Source organism: Sapajus apella, unplaced genomic scaffold, assembly GCF_009761245.1.
Source record: "Sapajus apella isolate SASKATOON/1434 unplaced genomic scaffold, GSC_monkey_1.0 scaffold135, whole genome shotgun sequence".
In the NCBI taxonomy this organism is placed as follows: Eukaryota; Metazoa; Chordata; class Mammalia; order Primates; family Cebidae; genus Sapajus; species Sapajus apella.
The window spans coordinates 1,971,227-1,995,230 of record NW_022437075.1 but is presented as its reverse complement, the minus strand read 5'-3'; the positions used below and the strand labels follow the sequence as shown (position 1 = coordinate 1,995,230).

Below are 24,004 nucleotides of genomic sequence, written 5' to 3'. Positions count from 1 at the left end.
AGCTTTCTCTGTTGTAATCCACTGTTATTGACCAGAGCCCCATTAGTGTGGCAGTGAGGTACAGTGGGAAGGGAAGCATTCTATAATCTTATGAAATTACCAGTTTTCTAGTGGGCTTGAGTCCTTGGACTGTGATCTTCAGAAGCACTTCTTAGCCTTTTAAAAATCTTGCCTTACTGAGACAGACAGGCTATAGAGGAACTAGAACTGGCCAAATGCCTCTCCCCAAGGTCTAACAACTCTAGTAAGTAGTTTTCCTTGGAGTGCAGGTGTTTATTATGGAGAATGCTGTGGTTACTCTTCTTCTTCCCTTGCCCCAAAGCCTGAGATTTTCCCCCATTCTTCACTGTGAGAATTTGATAGGGTTTCTGGAGGTAAAATTCAGGGAGGTGTGGGGACCCATCTAACATTAGGCTCGTATGAGTTTTTAACTCACAAGGTAGCCCATACTAAGCCTCCTGCAATTCATAAAAATTATAAAATAAAAGTTTCTACCAGTTTATAGCTCCAGTGGCTTCTGCTTCAAGTAAGCTAAGCTTGGGTGTGATTTTATGTATTTTTCTTTCTTAGGATTTTGTGGTGTCAGTTTCCTTTCTATCTTTAGTTCTCTGATGGATCTAAGAAAAGTTGATTTTCAGTTTGTTGAATGATTTTGTTGTGAGAATGGGAATGAAGGCTTCTGAGCTCTTTATATGCCAGAGCTAAAGTGAGAATATCATTTTTATCCAATTCAAATAACCACAAAATGTTACAAGCTCTAAGATGGCATTTGCTGTTTCATAGAGAAAGTATTTTCACAGCGAGACTTAGTTTTCTTATGATATCTGAGGTAAACTGGATCCAGAGTAGAGAGTAGAGAGTCCAGTCTAGATGTGACTGTATGGCCTTGAGTGGTTGTGACTGGGGGGGTGAGTTAATTTCTGGTGAGCCAGTATCTATGATGCTTTGTCTTGGTCAGCGGGGGCTGCCATAACAAAATATCATAGACTGAGTGACTTGACTAAGAAACTTTATTTTTCACAGCTCTGGAGGCTGGGAAGTCAAATTGTTGGCACATTCAGCTCTTGGTGAGGGCCCTCTTCCCTTGCAAATAAATGGCTTACATCCTGCTATGTCCTCACATGGCCTTTTCTTGGTGGTTGTGTAAACATGGAGACCCCTCCTTCCTCTTTTGCTACAAGTGCACTGACCCCATCATAAGGGCATCACCATTATGACCTAATCTAAGTCCGATTACCTCCCCAAAGCCCCAACTCCTAATGTCATCACACTAGGGGTTAGAGTTTCACCATAGTAATTTTGGGTTGACACATTCAGCCCATAACAAGTTGTGTCATGATGAGACTGGTAATGCTAGATTTCGTGATTTCTTAAAAAAGCAAAACAAACTAAGCACCTACTATGTGCTGTTTTAGTCACTGAGAATATAACCCTGAACAGGACTGAAGCTGTGTGCCTTCTTGGAACCTTCCTTCTAGGAGGCAAAGAGAAAATGGGGTGGGGGGAAGTGAGGGGCGTACCTTATATCAGAGAGCAGTGACTAGTAGGCATGAAATAAAACAGGCTCCAGACGTGCACTATCAGAAAGTCACAAGTGTGCAAAGCAGGCATATCTTTTGTCTTCACTTTTCTATCTCGTAGGCTCCTCCCGAGCCCCAAGCCCCGTCGTGTGTCATGGTTTTCGTCTCTTGAGGTATCTGCCACGCCTTACTCGCTGCATTTCAGTGCTGTCCAACTGCGCCTGCACACCCTGCGCCTGAGACCCCACCCCCCACGGGGGGGCGCACCTGCGAGCTGGAAGCCGGTTCTCTGCGTCCTGAGCCTGGCAGCTGCGTCTGCACACTCGGAGCCTGGCGACGGCTTCCAGAAACCCGGCGCCGGGGTTCGCTTCAGTGAAGCGGCCTGTACTTCGCGGACTCAGAATCCGGGCTGAGAGGACTCCTAACCCAACCAGGAGGTCCAGGAGAGGTCCAAGAAGGGGACACAGGACAGTGACCGCCAGGCTTGAAGAGGCTCCGCTTCTGGCAAACCCGGCGCCCGATTTCTGAACGCCACTTCCGTTCGGGACTACACTTCCCAGGGGCCATTGCAGTGGAGGACACGCTCACTTCCGGAGAGGACCCGAAGCCAGACGAGTGAGAGTCCCGTCCAGTGCTGAGGAGAAAGCGGGCCCGGGCGGGGCGGCGGGGATGGTGTCCTGGCTGCTGCGTGGGCGGCGGTCGTGAGCGTGCGCGTGTGGCCTGGTGGCCGTGAGTGCCCATACGTGGTGAGCGTGTGGTGAGGCGCTGAGGAGGAGCGAGCGCGCGCGGTAATCGGGCCCGGCGTTAGGCTGCAGTGCGTGACCGCCCGATGCGTGGCCGCGAATGTGCGCCTGAGTGCTCGTCCCGGCAGCGTGCTGAAGGCGGTGTGTGCTGCAGTGAGTGAAGCACTTTCAGTGGGCGAGAGCAGGAAACCCTCCCGGAGGAGGTTTACCCCGCCAGCTCCTGTATCGACTGCCTAGAGCCCCGTGTGGGAAAGCCCTAGAGCCCGAGGCAGGTGCCCAGGCGGGGCGGCTTCTGCTGAAGCATTTCCTGTCGGCCCCACCTGGTGGGGGCGGAACTGAGGACGCGGCCCCATGTCCACAGGACAGCGAGGAGCGGAGACCATGGGATCTGAGTACAGAGGTAAGCGTGACCGATGACTTGGATGTGGCTGCGAGAGTGGACATTGAGGTTTTGGGGGCTGTCCTTCGGGGTCCCGGTGCTGGAGGAGGATGTCCCTGGTTTCTAAGGCTAGTGGACCCAGAAGTCCAAAGATTTGGAGCGTCTCCTTGCATCAGAGTGGAGCTGGGTTTACGGAGGGACCTTGACTTGCCCCGAGGCACCTAACCAGATACTCAACTTAGGTCCTTGGGATATCACTAAGGGCCCAGCGGAGAAAATATTACCCTTTATAACATTACCTCTGGGTACTCTGCTGCTCTTCAAGGAAGATCTCAATATGTAGATTTTTATCCGTCAGAGCCTTGTCCAATCTATCACTGTAGGATGGGACTTGGGAAGAAGGCGAGATTCACAGCTTCACCTAGAAATGCCGAGGCATTCCCGCCTTTCTGTGGTTTAATCACCTTCTAGTCAATAACAGAATATATCCCCATTCCTTGGGCTTCTGTCCTTCCCCTCTGGCCTCCCACCCCAAAAAAGATAAATGGGAAAGAAGGGCTATTTTTAGCCATATTGTTCTTATTTTTAGCCATATTGTTTATTATGTGCCAGGCACAATTCTAGGACCTTTCGGGAGTATCAACGCCAAACTTTGCAATATTATGAAGTAAGAACTACCTTACCTCCTTTTTACAGATGAAGACACTGAAGCATGGAGAGGATAAGTAATCACTAGTAACCGAAAGAACCGGGATTGAGATCCAGAACAGGCTGACTCCAGAGTCCCTCTGTTTACTTACTGACTGTCATGTAGTCTCCTTAACTACTGCCTGAGGTAGGTTTCTTAGCCACTTTTGACAGTTGATGAAACTGACTCTGAAAGGGTTAAAAAACTGAAAAGTTTATATCCCAGAACCTCCACTGAGCAGGTTTGGGGTTTTTTTTCTTAAACTTTATGACTCTAAGTTCTTACATAGAATGGAGGTGGTAATATTATATACCTCACAATACTGTCTTAAGGATTAAATGACTTCATACATATAAAGCACTTAGTATCGTCCCTGCCATGTCATAAGTGTTCATTTTTATCATTATTATGATAATCCTCTGAGAAGGCAGTAGAATTTAGATGAAAGAAGCCAGAATTAATTCAGATACTTTGTCCTCTTCCTAATTAAGGAAACTTGGCTTAGTGGAGTCAAGGCACTTCTTCAACACTGTAGTTTGTTAACAAAGCAAAATGAGATCCTGGGCCTCATGAGGATTTTTTGGTTTAGTTGTCGGAAAGTCACATGGACTCTGCTGTGACAAAAGGAATGCCTCTCTCTGGGGAAGATGGAATTCCCCAAGGAATTTGTCTTATAGAATATTCACAAGTCCTGGCCAGTTACACAGAGGACTTACTTTCTGGTGTCTGAACAAATAACTTTTGTGGTAGAATCAGCCAGACCTAGGTTGGTGACTGAGTTTCATTATTTACAAACTTGTGTGACTTGTGAAAAAGACTTGTCTTCCCAGTGACAGTATACTCTATTCCCTTTGAAGATTGTGGAGATTTAAAGAGAGTATTAATATATTGCAGCACAGACATGGTGGCTCATGCCTGTAATCCCAGCGCGGTGGGAAGCGAAGGCAGGGAATTGCTTGAGGCCAGGAGGTTGACCAGATACCCAACTCCAAGAGGTTGCTACCTCCTGACCTAAAGCAATATAGTGAGCAATTGGGCAATATAGTGAAACCTCCATCTCTATAAAAAGTAAAAAAAAAACAAAAAAAAAACAAACAAAAACAGCTAGCTGGGCATGGCACTTGCTTGTAGTCCTAGCTACTAAGGAGGTCTAGGATGGAGAATCACTTGAGCCCAGAGTTTGAGGATACAGTGAGCTATGATCACATCACTGTACTCCAGCCTGGGCAACAGAGTGAGGCCCTGTCTTAGAAAAAAAAATGTAGGCCGGGCGCGGCGGCTCAAGCCTGTAATCCCAGCACTTTGGGAGGCCGAGGCGGGTGGATCACGAGGTCAAGAGATCGAGACCATCCTGGTCAACATGGTGAAACCCCGTCTCTACTAAAAATACAAAAAATTAGCTGGGCATTGTGGTGCATGCCTGTAATCCCAGCTACTCAGGAGGCTGAGGCAGGAGAATTGCCTGAACCCGGGAGGCAGAGGTTGCGGTGAGCCGAGATCGTGCCATTGCACTCCAGCCTGGGTAATAAGAGCAAAACTCTGTCTCAAAAAAAAAAAGAAAAAAAAAGAAAAAAAAATGTACACACACACACACAGAACACCTGGTATTAATATATCTGTTGTTAATGAGTTGGTGGCTGATGGGGAGAGGGAATCAAGAGATACTATGCTCATCCTGAAAACCCAGAGCAGAGGGGAATCCCAGTTGTATATTTCAAGTTTCCCAAGGAGTAACTGGACTGTTGGGTGAGGGAGTTAGAGTGGGGGTTGTGAGTGAGGACAGAAAGAGCTGAAGGGAAGAAAGCATTTTCAAACTTAGACTATTAGTGCTACTTGGATTTTCACTACTTCTTTCTCCTCCCCAGCTCTGCAATACCAGAGTAAAGCTCTTCTCCAAATGAAGAGCCAGGAAGAGGGAGAGGTGACAGAAATTAAACTTCTTAAAGCCATGTCCCCGGTGAGTTAGTATTCCCTCTCTCCCCACTAAAATAGTCCTGCTTTTCAGGATTTGGTAATACTTGTTTTCTTCCGAAAATTTTCTGCTTAAGAGTTCCACCCTGAGGCCTATTTCCCGTTTCTTTCCTTTCTGATATGTGATGGGGTTGTGAGTGAGGGATAGACTCACACCGCCCAGTGCTCTCTCAGAGGTTTCTTCTCTTCTTTTTACTCATTTTATTTTTCATTCAAGAAATGACCAGTCTGAGTCCTTCCTTTGTGCTCAATCTTTTCATAGGCATCTGACAAGACAGATGTACAACGTTTGGAGGAAATTTCCATGCCTAGTTCCTAAGTCTCAGTCCTGATTCTCAGAGAGGTTATAATCTGTTGGAGAAATGAAAAGGCAACAAACACTTATGCAGTGTGATAAGTGCTGCAAGCAGAGAGTAGACTCACAGTGGAATAGTTGGGAAAGGTCATAATGTCTTTGGGTGAATTCGAAAAAAAGATGCCCCTTCCTCTGGACTGGTGATGCTCTGTGACAGACCATACAATATGGCAAGAGGAAGTCTACTGTATTTTAGCTCCTTCCTGCCTCCTTGGTGAGGTATCCTTGAGCAGGATATAGCCTGCACCATCATACTCACTCCTGAGGGCATGAAGCGTTGGGGAGACTTCACAGAGGTAATGATTCCTAAGTTACGGCTTGAATGAAATGGAGGAAGTGCAGGCACAGGTAGGATTGGTGGCATTCTGACCAGAGTATGCAAAGGTTTGTCCTCCCCATTTGACCACGGAGCCATGAGCATTGTAAATACCAAGGAATGTTTTACCTCCTTTTTTCTTTCTAGGATGAATACTGTAATCTGTTTAATCAGGCCCTTGTTGTTCCATAGGTAAATTGTTGCCAATTATCTGCTATTAATAGAGTATTGCAGTAGTCATCCTTGTAGTTGAATTTTTGCCCTCATCTCTGATTAATTTCTTTGACTAAATTCCTCGTTTTTCATTCCTTGTCGTTAGAGTTTCTCAAACTGACCCTAGTCTAGAACATTTTTAATTTTTTTTTTTTTTTTTGGCCAACAACAGGAGCTTCAGAGCTATGGTTGATGTTCTGATTAAGATAAACTGCTAAACTAGTTTCACCAGCAAATTGCTTATTGTAAGAAAGTATTTAACTTGATGTACAAACTTAGAAAATTAAATTTTTTTAAATGGAGTAGTTAATTGTTTTTTTCAAGATGGAGTCTCACTCTATTGCCCAGGCCAGAGTGCAGTAGCGCAGTCTAGCTCACTGCAGCCTCCACCTCCCAGGTTCAAATGATTTTCCTGCCTCAGCCTCCTGAGTAACTGGGATTGCAGGCATGTGCCACCATGCCTGGCTAATTTTTAAAAAATTTTTAGTAGAGACCAAGTTTTACCATGTTGGCCAGGCTAGTCTCAAACTCCTGACTTCAAGTGATCTGCCTGCCTCGGCCTCCCAAAGTTCTGGCATTATAGGTGTGAGGCACTGTGCCTGGCCATTTTTTTTTTTTTTAATAATAGGCATAACAACTTGTAGCCAGAGCATGACATCTTTTCTTAGGTATAATGCCAAAAACATACACTACCAAGGTAACTTGTTTCTTAGGGCATTTAGACATTTTAAACAAAAGCATTCATATCAGTTGCCAGAGAAAAATATTTTAAGAGTGGTAGAATATGTCATGAAGGTTAAGATGGACTATGCACACTCTACTCTTTTTCCCACTGAAAGTTGCTATAAAACCAGGACAACATGCCTGAATAGCAATCTGAGGTCTCTGTAAAGTAAATAGTAGCAGACAGGCCAGACACAGTGATTTACACCTGTAATCCCAGAACTTTGGGAGGCTGAGGTGGGTAGATCACCTGAGGCTAGGAGTTCAAGATCAGCCAGCCTGGCCAACGTGGTGAAACCCTGTCCCTACCAAAAAAAAAAAAAAATTACAAAAATTAGCCAGGTGTGGTGATGCACACCTGTAATTCCAGCTATCTGGGAGGCTAAGGCATGAGAATCACTTGACCTGGGTGGTGGAGGTTGCCATAAGCAAAGATCATACCACTGCACTCCAGCCTGGGCAACAGAACAAGACTCTATCTCAAAAAAAAAAAAAAAAAAAAAAAAAGGAAAGAAGAAAAAAGTGGTAGCAGGCAGATCGGAGAAAAAGCACAAGATTTCAGGTGCCACCAGACCATGGTGTATTTACTTTCAAGAGACTCAAAACCTGGAAGTGGATAATGGTGTGGACAGAAAGAACTGCAGGAGATGCCTTCTACTTGATAATCAAACTGTTGAAAGCTAAAGTCAAAGAAAAAAAATCTCAAAAACCAGCCATTGAAAAATGATGCATAACATATAAAACAGCAGTGATTTGAATAACTGTGGATTTCTTAGCAGAAATCATGGAGCCAGAAGAGAGATGAACATTTTTACAAGTGCTTAAAGAAAATAGCTGTCAACCTAGGATACTATATCCAGGGAAAATAGCCCTAAGGAATGCAGATGAAATAAAGTTACTCGTAGGAAGGAAAACTAAGAACATTCATTGCCAGAATTCTATAAGAATCACTAAAGGGAGTTCTTCAGATAGATATTATACCAGAAGGGGACTTGGAGCATTCGGGTGAAGGAAGTGCAATAGAAATGGAAAATATTGTATGTAAATCCAATAGACTGTTCTCTTTTATAAAAATATCTGCAGTGGTTAAAAACAAAGCTAATAGCTTAAACAGAATGGCATTTTAATGTAGGTAATCTAGATTCAGAGACCATGTCTTAACTATTTAGTATACTACAGTTAGATAAAATAAGATGTAAGAACTATTATTGAAGTATTAAATGTTTCACCTATTCTTCTTGGCCTCTTATTCCTTCTCTTTATTTTTCCCCTTCTGTCCATCCTTATCACAGGCAACAATTCATTAGCAGTTACATTGTGCCAGGCACTTTATACCTATTTCTTTAATTTTCACAGTGCTGTTATGAAGCAAGTAGTATATTTCCATTTTTCAGGTGGGAAAACTGAGGCACAGGGAAGTTAAACTTGGCCAACCTCACCCAGCTAGTTAGTACTAGAGATCGAATTCATTGGAGTAATCTGACCTTTTTTCTGATTTATTCATGACTTGTATTTATTTAAAACTCTGATGTTGATATAAGTGAAGTCATGAAATAAATTGAAAATCTGCCAGTAACAGTCCAGTGGATCACCTTGTGGGTTGGTTGGGAAATGGAGCTTATATAACAACATACAGGTTGCTTGATATGTGCTCACATCCCATGATTTCTCCTGATAACTTCTCATTAGACTATCAAAAACCAACTTTTGGCCTTGGTGGCTCAGGCCTTTAATCCCAACTCTTTGATAGACTGAGGTGGGAGGATTATAAGAGGCCAGGAGTTTGAGATCAGCCTGGGCAAATAGTGAGGCCCCCATCTCTGCTAGCTAAATAGATAAGTAAACAAACAAACAACTTTTCAAATGTGTTCTTCTCTCCTAATACAAATATATTTTTGTATCAGAAGGAAAGACTATAGCTAAGTGTTTTTTTTCTTTCATTTTTGAGGCATCCCTCTTACATCTCAAGAACACTAAGATTTCTTAGCAAATATTATGGAGATTGAAATTATGTTCATCAGGTCAGTATTCTTCCTTGAAAGTTTTTTTCACAGTTCCAGAGCTCTTTAGTTTTTCCATATAGAGTAGTGATTTAACTCCCAACATAAATAGCATTGCATTAGCACTTGATTATATCCTGTTTTGAATGTAGTCAGCATTTTCTTATTGGCAATGTATTTTTACCACCATAGAATTGCAAATGTTTGAAGAGCAAGGAATATCTCATTTTTTTCTTTTTCCTAATCTGTATGGTATAACTAGGCAGAAAAGTTGTCCACTAACTTACCTGACCTGGATCATTTAGACCCTTAGTGCAGTTACTTATTCACAATGTTTTTAATCCCAAAGTGAGGACAGCTTAACCTTTTACCCTAGAGCCACATTGGAATGTGAACACTGAGTGAGCAAGATTATATTTGTGTCATTTTAGGGTTCAGTGACTTTCACAGATGTGGCCATAGACTTTTCCCAAGATGAATGGGAGTGGCTGAATCTTGCTCAGAGAAGTTTGTACAAAAAAGTGATGTTAGAAAACTACAGGAACCTAGTTTCAGTGGGTAAGAGTATCTTCCTCCTTCTACCTCTCCATTACTCAGTAGTCTTGTATGCTGTTATCAGAATTTCCCACAGTCTTCCACAGCATAGGCAATTTTTATATCTTTTTTTACATGCAGGTCTTTGCATTTCTAAACCAGATGTGATCTCCTTACTGGAGCAAGAGAAAGACCCTTGGGTGATCAAAGGAGAGATGACCAGAGGCCTGTGCTCAGGTAAGTGCAGGATACCCAGAGATAAACTGTTCTCGACATGTTCTTCTCTCTGAAAAATGTTGGAAAACACCTCTCAAACTCCCTTCGAAATTGAAACTTATTCTTCTAACACCAGTTTTTGAATGGTCATTCTCTTCCCTACTGGTGTAACATACCTGCTTTACCTTTACTGATTTCTTATGCATACCAGGGTCTAAGTTCTTGTTTTACTGATGTTTACCTAATTCTGCTCAAGCACCATAGTGTTGTCATCATCCCTGATTTCAAACATTTCTGAATGCTTTAGAAAAATGGATGTTTAGTTTTTTTGAACTGGTTTTAAATATTTCCCTTTCTTTAAAAGGTGAGTAGATTGAGTTAACATGTATTACACCTATGCTCTTCTCTCTGCCTTTTTCTCTTTTGTATTTCTTTTGTTATGTATTCTTGTTTTGTTGTTTATTAGGTCTGTTTTTCTCACTCTCTTCTTTATACCACCCCACGCTTTGAATTAGAAAAGTTTTTAGTTCTACAAGTTGTTACCTTTATGTATTTATATATTTTTAAATCTTTTAGAATATTTCTGCTTGAAATTCCAAACGTTATCTTCTGATACCCTTATGAAAGATGAAGAAATTAGCTTATGAATATTACTTCTTTTCCCTATGTTCATCATTTCCCCTCTTACATTGTACTCACTGGGATTTTTGGCCCAGGGCATATTATTCAGTTTTAAAAAAAAATTTCTGGCCTTGCTTTGTAGCTGTTTCACTGATTTAGAAAACTGGATAAGAGACAACAAATATATTGCAAGAAAAAGAACCTCAAATGAGATGGTCCTGGTTTAGTCTGTGGCCTGAAGCATAGACTTTTCCTACTTTTGGTTCTTCTTCATTTTATTTTATTTAATTTTTGAAATTAGAGACAGGATCTTGCTATGTTACCCAGGCTGGAGTTAAACTTTTGGGCTCAAGCAATACTCCCACCTCAGCTTCTTGAGTAGCTAGGACTACAGGATTGCACATCACACCTGGCCCTACTTTCAGTTCTTATAGTTCCAAGAAGAGGATTAAGGGTCACTTGTGGTCCTAACTATGTACATTAATAAATAAGAAATAATTAAAATCAGTAAGCATCCAATTCACAATATTAGAAAAAGAACAAAATGAATTTAAGGAAAACCTGGATAAGTTATATGTTGCGATTTATACTTCTAAAAATAAAAGTAGGAATAAATGAATTAGAAACAGTAGCTCTAGTGAAAATAAATCAAGTATTGTACATACTTCATTAGAAAACCAATGCAATATATAAACTGTAAGAACAAATGAGAGAAAACACAAAGACAAAATAATTATAAATAACCACATGTATAAGAATTTAAAAGAATCATATGAATCTCTTTTCCTCAACTCTCTGTAAATAATTTGAAAAAATAGATGATATTCTAGGAGAGTATAAAAATGTAGGTTACTGTAATTAATACCAAGAGGAACTGTAAAATTTAAACAAGTAGGTTACCATCAAAGAAATGTAGAATGTTGTATAGAAACTGCCTCCCCAAGAAAAGAAGCTACGTTCCCAAATAGTTGTTTAAGGAAAAATTTCACCAATGTTGTTTAAATTGTTCTGGGATAGAGAATAGAAGGAGAGCTTAAAATATATTTATCAATACAGCATATCCTATGATACCAATATCTACCATAATAGCACCAAAAAGGGAAATTAGACGCAAACCTCAAATACCAATATTGGTTCAAAATCATAAAATAGTATACCACGACCAGTGAGGATTTATTATAGCAGTACAAGGATGGTTGTATCACTAAATCTTATATAAGAACTATAAAACATGTACCTCTGCTTGTGGGTTTCAATAACTATGTGACCCACATTCTCATTTTTGAAGTTTCCATTTTAGCATTTAATAAAGGAGACATTTGCTTTCTAAATATCTTTCAGACTTGGAGTATGTGTGGGTGACCAAGTCATTATCTCCAAATCAGGATATTTATGAAGAAAAATTACCCCCCACAATAATAATGGAAGGATTTACAAGTTATAACCTTGAATGTTCAACATTAGGGAAAAACTGGAAATGTGAAGACCTGTTTGAGAGGGAGCTTATAAATCAGAAGACACATTTTAGACAAGAGACCATTACTCATACAGATACTCTTATTGAAAAAAGAGACCACTTCAACAAATCTGGGACAGATTTTCATCTGAATACTTTATCTTATATAAAACAGGTGTTTCCCATAGAAAAGAAAACATTTCATTTTCATACAGATAAGAAAAGCTTAAAAACACATTCAGTTATGAAAAAACACAAGCAAGACTGTGGAGAAAAGAAACTTTTAAAATGTAATGATTGTGAGAAAATGTTCAGCAAAATCTCAACCCTTACTCTTCACCAAAGAATTCATACTGGAGAGAAACCCTATGGATGTATTGAATGTGGAAAGGCCTTTAGCCAGAGTGCCCACCTTGCTCAACATCAGAGAATACACACAGGAGAAAAACCCTTTGAATGTACTGAATGTGGGAAAGCCTTCAGCCAGAATGCTCATCTTGTTCAACACCGGAGAGTTCATACTGGAGAGAAACCTTATAAGTGTAAGCAGTGTAATAAAGCATTCAGCCAGCTTGCACACCTTGCTCAACATCAGAGGGTTCACACTGGAGAAAAACCCTATGAATGTATTGAATGTGGGAAGGCTTTTAGTGATTGCTCATCCTTAGCTCATCATCGAAGGATTCACACTGGGAAAAGACCCTATGAATGTATTGACTGTGGGAAAGCTTTCAGGCAAAATGCTTCTCTTATACGTCATCGGCGATATTATCATACTGGAGAGAAACCCTTTGACTGCATTGATTGTGGAAAGGCTTTCACTGATCACATAGGGCTTATTCAGCATAAGAGAATTCATACTGGAGAGAGACCTTATAAATGTAATGTGTGTGGGAAGGCTTTTAGCCATGGCTCATCTCTGACAGTACATCAGAGAATTCATACAGGAGAGAAACCTTATGAATGCAATATCTGTGAGAAAGCCTTCAGCCATCGTGGGTCTCTTACTCTTCATCAAAGAGTTCATACTGGAGAGAAACCCTATGAATGTAAAGAATGTGGGAAAGCTTTCCGGCAGAGCACGCATCTTGCTCATCATCAGAGAATTCATACTGGAGAGAAACCTTATGAATGTAAGGAATGCAGCAAAACCTTCAGCCAGAATGCACACCTTGTACAACATCAGAAAATACACACTGGGGAGAAACCTTATGAATGTAAGGAATGTGGTAAGGCCTTCAGTCAGATTGCACACCTTGTTCAGCACCAGAGAGTTCATACTGGTGAGAAGCCTTACGAATGTATCGAATGTGGGAAGGCCTTTAGTGATGGCTCATATCTTGTTCAGCATCAGAGACTCCACACTGGCAAAAGACCATATGAATGTCTTGAATGTGGGAAGGCATTCAGACAGAGGGCATCCCTGATTTGTCATCAGAGATGTCATACTGGTGAGAAACCTTATGAATGTAATGTTTGTGGGAAAGCCTTTAGCCATCGTAAATCCCTTACTCTACATCAGAGAATTCATACAGGAGAGAAACCTTATGAGTGTAAAGAATGTAGCAAAGCCTTCAGCCAGGTTGCCCATCTTACACTACATAAGAGAATTCATACTGGAGAAAGGCCCTATGAGTGTAAAGAATGTGGAAAAGCCTTCAGGCAGAGTGTACACCTTGCACATCATCAGCGAATTCATACTGGAGAGTTATCAGTTATTCTCTCCTCTGCCCTCCCATACCACCAAGTCCTATAGATTCAATCTTGTAAATGCCTCTAGAATCCATCTGCTTTTTTTTCCAGCACATGTCACATCATCATAGTCCAAGGTGCAACCATCTCATCTGGATTTCTGCAATACTGTAACTCTTGCCCTTTTTGCTCCTATCAAGTACATGTTTAACATTGTAGGCAGCCTAATCTTTGAAAAATAAAAATACATATTTATGTTACCTTCTCATTTAAAACACTTGATTTGAAAAATATATTAACTAATCCATTTCAAGGGTTTAGTACACACTATTTGGCATATAGTTAGTGCCAAATAATTGCTAGCCATAAGGTAAAGGTTTCCTTACAAACTATCATATTAAGCCACAAGTAAACCAAACCAGTAAGTCAAGACTAAGATTTTAGAGCAGACAGAAGACTGTACTTTCCTGGTAGAGAGAAGGAGATGAACAAACTCAGAATTTAAAGATGTATGGTACACAAGGTAACATGGTAGCTTATCACTCCCTCTGTGACATTGTTGATGAGGAACTCTCACTTGACCTGATACTGAGAAGAGAGAATCAGCCAATTAGAACAAAAGCTTTTTGCTGGGCGTGGTGGCTCATGCCTATAACCCCAGCACTTTGGGAGGCCAAGGCAGGCAGATAGCTTGAGCTCAGGAGTTTGAGATCAGCCTGAGTGACATGGTGAAATCTTATCTCTACAAAAAAACACAAAAATTAGCCTGGCATAATAGTACACACCTGTAGTCCTAGCTACTCGGGAGGCTGAGACAGGAGGATCACTGGAGCCAGGAGGCAGAGGCTGCAGTGAGTCATGATCACACAGCTGCAATTCAAGCCTGGGCAGCAGAGCCAGGCTGGAAGAAAAATTTAAAAAGAACAAAAGCATTTGGTAGAATGCAGAAATGTAGAACTAACCACTAACCTGGGGAGTAGTATTAAAAGTCAAGCCAAAAAACTTGAATAGATTAATAGCCATGAAACAAACTAAAAGGGTAAATACTTTCACTTTTGTAAAAGTACCACAGGCAATTTCTGTGGTGTTTAAATAGTCCTAGCATAAAATAAAATGCAAACTTTCCATCTTCATCCTTGAGATTGACAGGACATGCCAAAACATAAAAATATGTACACTGCAATTAGCTTCTGAATGTAGATGTTACAATTTAAACTTATTTTCAAAATATTAAAAAATAGGAAGGCTGGACATGTCTCTGTATAGAAAATCTGATAAAGATATTTCTAAGTTAAATTTGTAAATTCATGGATATTCAAATAAAAATGACAGATTCCAATAAAAATCTCCAATATATTTTTTAGTTGAGAAGCTAATTTGGATCATCTGTAGAATTTTGATTTTAGCAAGGAATGTAGTTTACACTGGGAATGTAGTACTAATACTAATTGAACATTTGCTAATGTGTCACACACTGTTTTAGGTGCTGGGGGATACAACAAGGCACAAAATGGACAAAAATATTTGCTCTTACAGATCTAGTAGAAAAGAAAAAATTAAATACATGCCTTGTGATAAATACATAGTATGTCCCATAAAGAGAAATGGTCTAAAAAAGAAGCTAGGAAGTGCTGGATCAGGCACCTTACTATCCCCAGAATATGTGGGTTAGAGACAGAGGATGAGGGAAGAACTAAAGGTAACTGTGAGACACAAAAGGCATAATGAAAACAGTCATCATAATCTCAAGGCAGATGATATGATGCTTTGAGTGTTGGAGGAAAGGAGGATTGATGGTTTAGCAGAGATTGTGGCAGTTATGTTCACTCATATAAATGTTGATTTAGAGGCTGTTGGAAGGATATTTTTTGAGTGATAGCTTTATTGAGAAATAATTCACATACTAAGCAATTCTGCAGAAGAACACCCATGTCGTATCCTCTCTGTATCCATCAGCAGAAGTGAAGAGGGAGCCCCAAAGCTCCACTTAAAGTGTACAACTTACAGCTTTTAGTTCATTCACAGAGTTGTGCAACCATCACCATGGTCAATTTTAGAACATTTTCATCACCTCAAAGAGGAATTCCATGTCCTTTTGTAGTAATGTTTATCCCTGGAAGAGTACTTTTTTTTTCAAACTGAAGCACCCAGAGCTCTTGGGTTTGCTCTTAACTGCTTCCCGTGGCAGTATACAATGCCATGTGAGGAAAGCTCTCATCCAGAGTACATGATTGCTAGAAAATGGAACTTGGGGCTCCCTCTTTACTTCTGCTGATAGAAGCATAGTGGCTAGGGGATGGGTAGTCTCATGAGAGAATGTGGAGCTTTCAGACTCCCCTCATATAAAATGAAAAGTATTTTTCATTGTAGTGGGGAAAAGGTGGTTTGATCAGATGTCATTGGGAAACTTAGCTCACTACAAAAACAGATCTATACAGATCTGTACCTTTCACACTAACAAAGGCCTAAGAGATTAAAGGTCTAAATGTAAAATTAATGTACATGAAAAACAGAATAATATTTCTGTACCCTTGGTTTCAAATAGACTTTAGGCATTAATGCATAACCCCAAAGCTGACATTCGATTTTTATATGGTAGAAAACATCACAGTCAGATGAATGAGAGACTGACACAAAATGTTTGCAACAAATATAACAAAGAACCCTAATTCATGATATTCAAAGTACTATTACAAACCAATAACACTCTGCAACTTAGAAAAATGGACAAAACTAATGGTCCATTCACAAAAGATGAAATAAAAGCAGTTAATGAAAATTATCCAATATCACTAGAAACCAAGGAAATGCAAATTAAAGTGATTATATACTTTTTCCCCAAAAGACTAATCAATTGATAACATCCAGTATTGGTGAATATGTGTAAACAAGGCAATTCCATTGTTGATTCTATATCTATTGCTTTTTGTATATACCCTTTGAATTAATATTCCTTGGAAACCAACATATACAAAGATAGATAAATGTATTAGTGGCAAAAAAAATTAATGGTAAACTATTAACCTAAGTTCCCATCAGGGTAATGAATAAATTAATTATGGTATATATCCATTCAATCGGAATTATGCAGCTGTTGAAAAAATATAAATGTGTATAGTCATAGAAAGATAGCTGTGCTATACTAAATGAAAAATTATAGACCTGTATTGTAGTATAGACTCGTAATATCAAAAATAAAAATATATATTAGAGTAAGCATCTGTTTTTGTCTGCCCAGCTTCACTTGCCTCTTCCTCTTCCTTTTGGCTGCACCATCTCATCCTTTCCTTTGAGTAACTGGCCATACCCTATCATATGGTTCTGATGGATGTGGCCAATATAATCGTCTCTGAATTTCAAAAGGCATTTGGGTCTGTGTCATCCAATGACAACTCTCTAAAAATGGATACAGTTATTCTTTTGGAATCACTCAGTTTTTGTACTTTCTAAGACTGTAATACCTCAGACTACCCATTATCTTTCCAGCACTTGATTTTTGCCTCCGGTTGGTCAGTTGCTTGCAATTAAAGAAATAATCATACAGAATTTGGTATGAAGAGTGGATAATAGGCATTAGAATCTTTGGAAAATTATGTATTGGGAGTTGCTTTTTGGATGAGATGGGGCAAATAAGACTTATTTTTTAGCCTGTAAAGCAACTCATGGTGTACAATGAGCAAACACCTGATTATTGTTAATTGTAGTCACCTGGGATGAATAGAGGTCCAGGGTTCTGGATAATGACAATTTAAAGAGGATGGAGAATGCTGACTCCAAAAGGTATATCGAATACTGGTATCTAACTGCTTTTAATAATTTAAAGTTTAGCCGTTGAACTTCTAGCATTAAGGCAAAAAATTCAACTAAGGGATTTCATGTGTTATTGTTGAAAGATGCCTTACACTGTTTGAAGTCATAGGGATTAAGATGGCTCAAAATTCAGAGACTATTTAGAGACATTTTTATGCACTGCTAAAGTGGAATGCTGGTTAAATTTCATACTTTATTCACAATAGTCACTGTGAACTGAACTGTGAATTCAGTTCTGAATTGTGTTCCCACCACCACCATCACCAAATTTACTTGTTGAAGTCCTAAACCTCAAAGTGACTGTATTTGGATATAAGGCCTTTAAGAAACTAAGGTTAAGCTAGGCCTAATCCTATAGGACTAGTGTCCTTGTAAGAGGAAGAGACACCAGAGCTCTGTCTCTCTCCACATGTGCACAGAGGAAATGCCATGTAAGGACACAGTAAGAATGCTGCCATCTGCAAGCCAGGAGGAGAGATCTCACCAGGAACCAGCCCTGCCAGCACCTTGATCTTGGACTTTTAGTCTCCAGAACTGTGAGAAAATAAATGTTGGTTGTTTAAGCCACCCAGTCTATGAAAAGATGCTCAACATCATTAGTCACTAGGGAAATGAATATCAAAACCACAATGAATTGACCCCTGGAAGGACCAGAGGGCAAGGAATGCTGGGTGACAGAGCAAGACATTGCCTCAAAAACAATCTATGCTTCATAAAACACCATTAAGAAAATGAAACAATAAATTCACAAAATGATAGAAGATATTTGCAAATCATTTATCTGTAAAGGACAGGAATCCAGAATTGCAGCTTAACAATAACAAGACAAATAGCCCAATTTAAAATAGGCAAAAGGCTTGAATAGACATTTCTCCAAAGAAAATATATGAATGAACAACAAGCACATGAAAAAATGCTCAACATCATTAGTCATTAGGGTAATGCATATCAAAACCACAATCAGTTGCCCCCTGGAAGGGCCAGACAGAGGGCAAGGAATGCTGGGGTGGATAACCGCATCCCTGTAGGTGAAAGAGCCCTCCCAGTGTTCTCGCTCTCCAATGACAGCTGGAAATGTGGTGTCTTGTTTTGTGGAAATGAAGGCAGATGAATCATGAGAATAATGGGGTAAAAATCCTGCAACGTGTGCACACATATTTATTCCATCTTAATTTTGTTCTAATAAAAGACCTTGCATATAGGAACTAGCCATGTATTCCTTTGTTCCCACTGAAAGATTTGTTTTCCCTATTAAAAAGAAGCACACACACATTGATCTATACATTCGATGTAATTCCAAAAAAATCATAGTATGATTTTAATTAACCATCGTAGACTGATTCTGTTACCACAAATGGACTCTGAGTTCTTTGGCTCTCACATAAGTAGAAATTAACATCAAGCCAAACAGAAATTTTCTCAGGGAAGGTTTAAGAGGCTTGAAGCTCAAGATATGCAAAGTCTCTTCCACATTTTCGGGTATCTTATCAGCAACGCCCCACTCTACTGGTACCAATTTACCGTATTAGTCTGTTTTCATGCTGCTGATAAAGACATCCAGGACTTGCAAGAAAAAGAGGTTTAATTGGACTTACAGTTTCACATGGCTGGGGAGATCTCAGAATTGCGGGAGGCAAAAAGCACTTTTTACATGGTAGGGACAAGAGAAAATGTGAAAGAAGCAAAAGTGGAAACCCTTGATAGCCCCATCAGATCTCATGACACTTATTCACTATCACAAGAATAGCATGGGAAAGACCAGCCCTCATGATTCAGGTACCTCCCCCTGGGTCCCTCCCACAACACATGGGAATTCTGGGAGATACAATTCAAGTTGAGGTTTGGGTAGGCACACAGCCAAACCATATCACTGTCCTTTGGGAAACATAAAGTTAGGTTGCCAACTTTATCACACTTCTCAGTTTAAATTGTAGGCAGACAAGTTTCCATTTCTTACTAGAGAAGTCTTGGCAATAACTGAACAATGTCTCTACCTGTTTACCCCAGAAGGACAAGCCTTGACTTTTACAGGAAGCTGGCCAGGAGGTGACACAGGAGCCATCTGGTAAGTTGAAGGAATTGACATTTCTAGATCACAGTAGGAAAAATTTCCATCACTCACCCAATGTGGCCTTCACACTGACGTGTTTATTGTGCTCCTTGTATCCAACGAGGCTGGAACTCAGAATGCATGTACCTCATGGAACATTAAGGAACAGTGTTCATAAGGGCAGTAAGGGCTGCTGTTCTTGTGATTAAACACTATTAATATAGTTCCTACACAGGATAGTCTGAGTTACACATGATTTAGAGTAACTCAAATGAATTCCTCAGTTTTTAATTAATAGCATATTGTGGTTTTAAATAAAATGTTTTCAGAAGAGGAAAAAGGCTTTAATTAAATCTGAATAATTTTAGAGGAAATATATGATCATAAGAGTCAAAATGTGCCTCAAAATAGACATAAATGGACTAAATGAATGTTAAAATTTTTAAAATCAAAATAATTTAGAATGCACATACTAACTTGAAAACAGGCAAAACAGACAGATATAAGGGTTTTATTTGCCAGGGGAGAATCTGTAAAATTAATTATGTGAACTTCTCAGTTGTAACTATGTATTTTTACAATCTACTCTCTGACTACTTCCTTCTTTGGGGAACAGTGATTTAGATATCCTGAAAATGTCACATCAGTAAGTTGAACAAGAAGAACAGGAGTGTTAAGAACAAGACTCAAGATGAAGCAACACAAGTTTTGAATATTTTATAATAGCTAAAGGCACAAAAAGTTGCCAATTGTCTCAGACTTCCACAAAGTGAAAAAAAAAAATAGAATCTTAATTGAAAAGAAGAAAAAGCATGAAAACGAGAGAATGCATGCTGAGAGTGGGGAAAGGTAAGTACCAGCTGGACTCTTGCCCTGGGCTCATGGTCTCCACCTCTTGAAATAGTTTGGATATTTGTCCCTGCCCAAAATCTCATGTTGGATTGTCATCTCCAGTGCTGGAGATGGGGCCTGGTTGGAGGTGTTTGGATCATGGGACAGTTCCCTCATGGCATGGTGTGTCTTCTCGATAATAAGAGAGTTCTTGTGAGATTAGGTCATTTAAAAATGTGTAGCATGTTCCCCCCCTTCTCTCTTGCTCGTGTGTTTTTGCCATGTGATGTGTGGCTCCCCTTTCAGCTTTTGCCATGATTGTAAGCTTCCTGAGGCCTCCCCAGAAGTCAAATGCCAATGCCATGTTTCCTGTACAGCCTGCAGAACTGTAAGCCAATTAAACCCCTTTTCCTTACAAATTACCCAGTCTCAGGTATTTCTTTATAGCAATGCAAGAATGGCCTAATGTGCTCCTCAAGGACCTCATCTCTGAGAGGTCATACAACTCTTAAATTAGAGGGGCACTTCATTGCTGGATCCAGGAAGACAGGCCCCAGTTCCAGGTTCTGGAAAGAGAGTCCTGGGGCAGTAAAGGGTCTGCTTCCCTGGTAGGGAATATCCAGAGGCATTGCTGAGGAGGAGTCCTGCCCTCTGAGCAGGTGATGACCAGCAGCTGGACCTCCTACCAGCCCACAGGGTCAAGGAGGGAGACCACCTTGGGCAAAGGAGGTGAGGGAAAAGGAGGTGAGGCTGCTGAGTGAAGGTTGCAGTCCTGTCCTCTGCCTAATCCACAAAACCCAGAGGTCAGCCTCCAGCCCCTCATACTCCAGCCTTGGGAGGCCTAATGGGAACCCACTGAGTGCTGAGCTCCAGGGCCCAGGAGAGTTGACAGCCACCTTCAAGTCACCACCACCTGCTGTCCTGGTAGGGACCCTGGCTTCTGTCTCCAGGAATCCCCAACAAGTCTCCCCAAGGTCCCCAACAGCGTGCTCAAGGACTCTTAGGAAATGCTGAGTTAAAGGCTCTCTGAGGTCACACTAGTCCCAGAGGAGGCTCACCTGGCATGGGAGGTTGGTGCCATGGTCTGGAGGCTCTGGGTTGAGGATAAACATTGATCTCTAGGGAGTTGTGGGGCCCAGGGAGGCCAGGCCAGCCCCCATCCAGGAGGAGGTAGAGACTGAACCCCCCTCACAGACCTGGGAAAAAGGACGACCATCCTTGGATGTCCAAGTTCCGGGATTTCTGGAGCGTGGACATTCAGCTACTGGCTCAGAGGCAGGAGGAGAGAGGGGCAGAGACGAGGACTCAGAGATCCAGGGGATCCCCTGAGACTGCCACCTTTTCAAATCTGAGCCTGCTTCTGCCCACTCACTGGGAGAGGTGAGAGGGTCCCATTCCAGCTCAGCTTATGGAGTAGGGGGCCCACACTCCATCCCTCATGCCCTCCCTAGAACCAATTCTGTATCTGGCACATGCACTGAGAGCCTGTTAATTCAGTGACGATATCTGACAGTAGGTCCTTTCTCCATCTGAACGTAGCAACTCCCTGTATCCCCCATGTGGGCATCTCTGATGCTCAGGAGCAGCTCTAGGTCTTGGGGTACCCCAGGGAGACAAATGGACTCTGGGTTTCTTACTATATTTTGTGGGAAGGGTCATTTGTGGCCACTGGATCATTCAAATAAAAATGGTTCTCATCATGGACTCAGTACTCCCGAGCTGGAAAACCATCAGACAGGACATTCTGGAGATGGGCAGAGGCACAGGGCACCAGGACACACAGGCCCCCCCGTGCCCACACTGAACTTCTGCACTCACAGCTGGAGTCGTGGATCCTGAGCCAGGCACTCTGGAAGAAACACCTGGGGAGTAATAGCTGTGGTTGGTTCCAAAGGCCAACAACCTGGGGCCCCAACAACCCCTCCCTCCTGTGCCTCCCTTGGGATCATTTACACACCCATACATACATAAAGCAGAGGCCACAGCAGCAGCTCAGTGGCATCTCTGTGCTGGAGAACGAGGCCTGCCCCCATACTGTCCAGTTCCTCTTTTTGGGGAAGAAAGAGGAAAAATCTCACTGGAAGCCACTGGGGGAGGTCAGGATGGTGACTGAACCCAGAAGGGAAACTTAAGATCCACAGTCCTTGGAAATCAAAGAAGAGCTTAATAAATTGAGAGATATTCCATGTTCATGGGTAGGATGACTTGGTATTGTTCAGATGTCAGTTCTTCCTAAGTAATCTGTAGACTCAACCAATCCCACCTAAAATCACAGCAAGTTATTTTGTGGATCTTGAGAAATTGATTATAAAGTTCATATGAAAAGACAAAAGTACTCAGAATAGCGAACCCAATACTAAAGAAGAAGAGTTGGAGAGCTGATACTACCCAACTTCAAGACAGAGCTATTGTAATTGAGACAGTGTAGTATTGCCTAAAGAGTAGAGATGGAGCAATGGAACAGAATAGAGACCCCAGAAATAGACCTACATCAATGTAGTCAGCTGATCTTTGTCAAAGAAGCAAAGGCAACTAATGGAGAAAGAACAGTCTTTTCAAAAAACGGTGCTGGAACAATGGGATATCCGAATGCAAAAAAACAGACACAGACATTTTACACAAAATTAACTTAAAATGGATCATAGACTTAAATGTAAAAATGTAAAATTATAAAACTCTTAGAAAGTAACAGGAGAAAATCTAGGTGACCTTCATTTTAGCAATGAGTTTTTAAATACAAGGTTGAAAAGCACAATCCACAATAATAAAAATAAAAGCACAATCCATGAAAGAAAAAACTTATAAGCTGTTCATTAAAATTAAAAACTGCTGTGTAGGCTGAGCCTGATGGCTCATGCCTGTAATCACAGAACTTTGGGAAACCAAGGCGGGTGGATCATCTGAGGCCAGGAGATTGGGACCAACCTGGCCAACATGGTGAAACCCTGTCTCTACTAAAAATACAAAAAATTAGCTGGGTGTGGTGGTAGGCACCTGTAATCCCAGCTACTCAGAGGCTGAGGGAAAAGAATGCCTAAACCCAGGAAACGGAGGTTGCAGTGAGCTGAGATCATACCACTGCACGTCAGCCTGAGAGACATAGAGAGACTATGTCTCAAAAAGCAAACAAAAAACTGCTCTGTGAAAAATACTGTTAGACTTAAAAGACAAATCACCATTGGGAGGAAATATTTTCAAAATACATAGCTGCTAAAGGACTTACATACAAAATATACAAAGAACTCATAAAAACTCAACAATAAGAAAACTCACTTCAAAAGTGGGCAAAAGATCTAACAAAAACCAGCAAAGAGGATATACAGTTGGTAAATAAGCATAGGAAAAGATGCTTACCATCATATTATCATCATATGTCATCAGGGAATTGCAAATTCAAACAATAACAAGATATGACTACACACCTATAGAATGACTAAAATCCAAAAAGCACTTTCAATACCAAATGGTGGTGAGGTTGTGGACAGCAGTTCTCATTCATTGCTGGGGGGAATGCAGTCTGGAAAACAGTTTGGTGATTTCTTACAAAGCTAAACATACTCTTGCCATATGATCTGGCAGTCACACTCCTGGGTATCTGGCTAGGATTTGGAAAAACCGAGTATCTCATAAATTGCTGTAGGAATGTAAAATGGTATAGTCACTCTGAAAAACAGTTTGACAGTTTCTTAAGAAAAAGCTAAACATACTATATGACCTAGTAATTACATTCCTGAGCATTTATTCTAGAGAAATGAAGAGTTATGGTCACACAAAATCCTGTAATAAGAAAACAACAGTGGGAAGAAGCAGCCTACTGAATGGGAGATGGACAGATTAAAACACACACACACACACACACACACACACACACACACACACACACACA

The 24,004-nt window shown here is 40.8% G+C and overlaps 1 protein-coding gene across 4 annotated transcripts; it reads left to right on the top strand.

The window, feature by feature from the left end:
• Positions 1-792: 792 nt before the first annotated feature.
• On the top strand, positions 793-16,637 carry ZNF470 (zinc finger protein 470). 4 transcript variants are annotated; one of them, XM_032263365.1, is made up of 6 exons: positions 793-2,663; positions 3,339-3,477; positions 5,196-5,287; positions 9,340-9,466; positions 9,584-9,679; positions 11,621-16,637. In XM_032263365.1, the coding sequence occupies exons 3-6, from the start codon at positions 5,228-5,230 to the stop codon at positions 13,489-13,491; spliced, it is 2,154 nt and encodes a 717-aa protein (XP_032119256.1). In that variant the 5' UTR covers positions 793-2,663; positions 3,339-3,477; positions 5,196-5,227; the 3' UTR covers positions 13,492-16,637. The 4 variants fall into 4 exon arrangements, with proteins under 4 accessions (XP_032119256.1, XP_032119255.1, XP_032119254.1 ...); XM_032263364.1 differs by lacking the exon at positions 793-2,663 and having other exon boundaries at positions 3,244-3,377; XM_032263363.1 differs by lacking the exon at positions 793-2,663 and having other exon boundaries at positions 3,244-3,477.
• The last annotated feature ends 7,367 nt before the right edge of the window (positions 16,638-24,004 follow it).

Bases quoted from the DNA above. Each gene is read 5' to 3' on its own strand.
- ZNF470 (XM_032263365.1), top strand. From the start codon at position 5,228: ATGAAGAGCCAGGAAGAGGGAGAGGTGACAGAAATTAAACTTCTTAAA. The intron at 5,288-9,339 runs GTGAGTTAGTAT...GTGTCATTTTAG, and splicing joins TTCTTAAAGCCATGTCCCCG to GGTTCAGTGACTTTCACAGA. The intron at 9,467-9,583 runs GTAAGAGTATCT...TTTTACATGCAG, and splicing joins CAGGAACCTAGTTTCAGTGG to GTCTTTGCATTTCTAAACCA.